The sequence below is a fragment of the Dryas octopetala genome, chromosome 4 (genome assembly GCF_963921425.1).
Source record: "Dryas octopetala chromosome 4, drDryOcto1.1, whole genome shotgun sequence".
NCBI lineage: Eukaryota > Viridiplantae > Streptophyta > Magnoliopsida > Rosales > Rosaceae > Dryas > Dryas octopetala.
The window spans coordinates 9,540,097-9,545,184 of NC_141369.1; the positions used below are offsets into that span (position 1 = coordinate 9,540,097).

A 5,088-nucleotide genomic window follows, 5' to 3' on the forward strand; every position below is an offset into this window, starting at 1 on the left:
CATTACATGTATAGTATGATTATTTAATACTAGAGCATTATGTGTACTGTTTATTTTAAAAGGTTGTAAATTTTATTAGAAATACGCACACATTTCAGTATATATATTATTGGAAGCCGCACCATACACTAGTTGATACAATAAAGAATATTATGAGAAAATAAGAGTTATAAGTATGAAAAATCTGAGTCATTAGATTGCAAGATTATAATAGCAATTTTGCAAAAATTATACAAATCACAGACCATTTAACCAGATTGATTGGTAATTTTTTCTACATTGTATTCGTCTATTTATTTGGTCAAAACAAGATCTCTTAATGGTGTCTAATTATTATTATTATTATTTTTTTGTTGGGATGATTCTTTAATGGAGACTTGTAAAATGGATAGCTCTAATTATCAAACTGCAGAGTGAACCCCACAAAGAATTATTTAAATAAACATATTTAAGAGATATCTCAATGGAAGCTTCCTCCTTGAATATGTATATATGTATTTGTTTAACATAAAAGTGTAAACTTCATGTTTGAAATTAACTTATATTTATTTTCGCCTAAAATTTGTGTTGATAGCAACTATAAAATTTTCAGTGTCTAATGTGCGTACGTTCTTGTAGTGGCCAGGGAGATGCCAATCTTCAGTTGATCTTTTTGGTGTTGCTTTTGTGCTTGTATATATATGTTTAAAAGTATGTCAGTTTATATTTCTATTAATTAATTATATTTTCAATACAAATTAAGAGTTCGTTAATTACTTACAAATATGTCACAACCTTCAAAGGATAAGGGATTCAAAATTTAAATTCTTTTAAAAATTCAAGTTCAAAGTCGGGCATTCTAACACTAAAATAAAAAAATTAAGGCCAGTTGCGCAACTATAATTGCAACGGTAGTTGTAGAAAAACTAAAACTAAAACAGTATTAAAAACATCAGTCGAGTGTTCAGATGCTCATTGGGAGCGTTCAAATGCTTTTCGAAGAAAATAAAAAGAGCACCGTATTTTTGTTCTTAAAGTTAGAAAACTAATTCCTTGTCCTTTTGGGTATTTTGGAAAGTTGTTAGGTCCTATGCGTAATTAATTCATAAATCAATTTTAAATATTAAACCCTAAACCCAAAATGTTTTACTAAAAATGGCATAGTTTTGGTCGACATAAATTAACACGAGCTACACAATAAAAAATAAGCTGAAATTAAATCCTATTTCACAACATAACTAATTAAAACCAGAGGTTTACATAGTACTGCATCATTAACTCATCTCAGTTACACTTCACTTGGAGGAAGAGAAACGGGTACCCGGCCCACTAAGGCCCATTATATAAGGAGCTGTACTTGCCTGAAATTAAGTAAGAACAAACTGAGTTGTTGTGTAGATGAACAAATTACAACACATATTACATTATGGAACAAGCATTGACATTATCATCACTGAAGAGGGAGACCATATTCTCCTCAGCTGCATTATTATTGTTGTCGTGCGCGGGAAAAGCTTGAACGACATTCCGGACGTAGCCGTTTGGTGCTCTCTTGTCGTAGGCTCCAGAGGCATATGGATAAAACACCAAATGTTGAGGAATGTATGGCCAAAACTCAGCTCTCTTGCCCGTACTCTTTACTCTCTTCAACACCTTGTTTGCTTCCACATACCCACTCACTGTCACCCGGCTTTGTTTCCGGTTCACCTCCACGTCTTTAACACCTAAATATTAAACGGGGTTGTGAAAAAAAAAAAATGAAAAAACATAGTTATTAAATAAAAACTATATTGCTAAATTAGTAGCACATCTGCACATCTTCTCACATAGTGTAGTACTAGCTATATCTATTTATAAAAATAACTTTTTTACACAATTTTTTGACTTCAAAGCCATGCAAGATAATGTCACAGAATAAGAAAAAGTTTGAGGGGTCATTTATACCAGATACCACACATGTATGGTATAACCAATTAATAATATTATAGTGCCATATATTCTATTTTTTTAATTAAAAAATTATAAATTTTATTTGAAATAAAAATACAAGTGTTTATATAAATGAAGATCGCACCATAAATGTGGGACTACGTACTATCCCAATATTGAAAAATCTAGATCTCTATATATATAAGAGATAATAAGCTAGGCTCATTAAAATATGTCCAAATGAAAAAAACCGTGCACAAAAGAGTCCTATTATCCAAAAATTGAAGAACTCGGTCACATTTTAAGTAACCATGCATATGAATTTTTCTATTTAATGTTCAAAGGGCGCACGCCGATCTGTACATATTATTGATCAGTGACATTTGACTATTGTAATTAATAACATTATGTCACTGATTAGCGATCATATAACTTGGGAGTTTTTGTAACAAAAAAGAAAAAGAAAAGAAACAACCATAAGAGTTTTTGAATCCTCAACTTAAAGCTGAGCCGGCCGGGAAAAAAAAACATCAAACATTATTTTTCTATTAACGTAAAGTTTGCAAGGATTTTTAATATTATTTACCAAATAAATTAAACATTTAATATTATAGAAAATATTTCTTTACATAAAACTTTTATCAATGAATTACATGATGTGAATAATATATATATGGCCATTTTGTTTGAATAAAAAATAAAATATTTGTTGGCCGACTTACATCTCAAAAGTTCTAAAATTTTTCATAGCAGTGGTAAGTCAGTAAGAACTTAAAATTAACTTTCCTTCAACTTCCATTCATATTCAATTCTTATTTATTTGAGAAAAAAAAAAAAAAACAATGTTCATGCAAATAGATAAAGCCTTGCTAACTTTCCTTTGTACATCATTCCATTTTGAGAGTAGCATTAGTTAATAGATAAATACGTACTTTTGAAAATCAAAATATGATATGATGATGCATGGCTAGCTTATATGAAGGGTCGAGTTGTTTAATTAATTTTCTTTTTTGGATATTTAGAAACTTCAACGTAAAAGATAATACTATTTTTTTTATTCTTCTAAATGCTTTACGTTTTATGATCCATTTCTTATGATTGCTTCTCTTATTCTCTAACATGTCACAAAACAGCAACTACAAGGACAAAAGTAAGCTTTAATGAGAGGGAGAGAGAGAGAGAGAGAGAGAGAGAGAGAAAGAGAGAGAGAGAGAACCTCTCATAGAGGTAACAGCGTTCTTGACTCTTCTTTCACAGCCATCACAATCCATTTTGACTTTGATCTCAACTGTCTGACAATGAAAAACAAGACACATCTTCAGTGTTTTTGTTTTGTACTAATTAAAACCCATGTTCAGTTTGAGTAAGAGTTCCCCAGAGGGCCAGGAAGGGGAACTATAACTTGCACTGGTTACTTGGTGATAATGATGAGTACCTGCAATGGTTTGCGCTTGCTCCTTGTGCTGGTCACACTGCAAAAGTTGGAAAGATAATCAAGAGCACCCATTTTTAGAGAGAGAGAAGAGAGAGAGAGAGAGAGAGAGAGAGAGAGAGAGAGAGAGAGAGAGAGAGAGAGAGAGAGAGAGAGAGAGAGATACACTGTGAGAGTTGGTATTTATTAAGAGAGCTTAATTGCTCTTTGGATTGGAAGAGGCCTAAGGGATGTGTGAGAAAAATTATTAATTGCATTATTGGTACAAACTTTATTCGATTCTTTTTTCTGACCACATATGACCGCTTTTGTTATTCTTTTTAACGGAAGTTATCAATTGAACTTACTAAAATCATGATAGTTAAAGTACTCAATTAAGATGTACATTTCAAAGTTTAAGTACTAAAATTAGAATTAGATCAAAATTCAGGTACCAATACTAAAGAAAAAACTTTGTATAAATATAAAGTAAAAAAAAAAAAAAACAATGCCCAGAAAGCATATGGCTAGCAATTAATCATAAGAGGACAATAGTGGTTTTAATTGTGTCTAAATTATTATTTCTTGTGCATGTTAGGCTAATGGGAAAATTTGTAAAGTACTTTCGTGTTTGCTTTCCATTTTGTTCAATGACTCCGTGGCTTTGCTTTCAGATTATTTATTAGAAAAGATCCCGCAATAATGGCTTCTAGCTATTGGTTAATTTTCCATTTTGTTCAATGACTCCGTGGCTTTGCTTTCAGATTATTTATTAGAAAAGATCCCGCAATAATGGCTTCTAGCTATTGGTTAATTGTATCCTGAATTGTAGGGGCACTACAACAAATATGGCCAAAGGCCTCTATTTTTTGCACCCATAAATTTGGGGGTGCCTATTGACAAATGAGGTGGTCACTAATACTTATTGTTAGTAATTACTATATTTATGGTGGAGATGATAGTTGCTTTAGGACCCACTAATTTGTACAATAGTTGATTTTTTGATAGCTCGATCCATAAACATAGTAACCAAATTAGGAGATTAGTGGCATAATTTTTTTTCCCCACCCCTAACCCAAACTAATTAAATTTGTAATGGTGGCTGTGCACAAGGCCTCTTTTCTTTGAAACTAAAATTGGGAAAGTGGCAATTGACATTTTGGGTTTAGGGATGAATTTATAAAATATTTCATTAAACTAATATATTTCATTAAAATTATTTTTCTATGAATTTATAAAATTGTTTGTTTTAAAAAGAAATGCTTTTATAAATTGGTTTAAGGTTTTATTTTGACAAAATTAAATATTTATATTATAAATGAGTTTTTTGTCTAGTTGGATAGAGCTCGGGACTACGAACGCGTAGACACGAAGAAGACGTAAATTGGTTTAAGGTTTTATTTTGACAAAATTAAATGTTTACATTATAAATGAGTTTTTGGTCTAGTTAGATAGGGCTCGGGACTACGAGCTCGTAAACACAAAGAAGATGTAAAACGGAGTTACAATCATCAAGATTCGAATTGGTGTACCAGTTAACAAATTATGGTGTTTTTTGTTTGAGGGCTAAATGTGTAATTTCGCTACATAGGGTTAAATAAAAACCTAACTCCAGAATTTATTCTTCATTTCCTCCCACATCCCTAAACTAGCCGCACCCTCCCTTCTCTCTCATCTCTCTGTCTTCGATGGAACATGGATAATCTAGTGACGATTCCAGCGCGACTACCACCAAACTCTTCGTCTCTTCCTCCTCTCTCTCCCTTTGA

At 31.7% G+C, this 5,088-nt stretch overlaps 1 protein-coding gene across 1 annotated transcript; it reads right to left on the reverse strand.

Annotated features, from left to right (window-relative positions):
* Positions 1 to 1,398: 1,398 nt before the first annotated feature.
* On the reverse strand, positions 1,399 to 3,521 carry HIPP21 (Heavy metal transport/detoxification superfamily protein). The gene is made up of 4 exons (XM_086240230.1): positions 3,499 to 3,521; positions 3,344 to 3,461; positions 3,125 to 3,200; positions 1,399 to 1,703 (listed from the first exon to the last, which is right to left on the reverse strand). The coding sequence occupies exons 2-4, from the start codon at positions 3,413 to 3,415 to the stop codon at positions 1,399 to 1,401; spliced, it is 453 nt and encodes a 150-aa protein (XP_086096356.1). The 5' UTR covers positions 3,416 to 3,461; positions 3,499 to 3,521.
* Between the last annotated feature and the right edge of the window lie 1,567 nt (positions 3,522 to 5,088).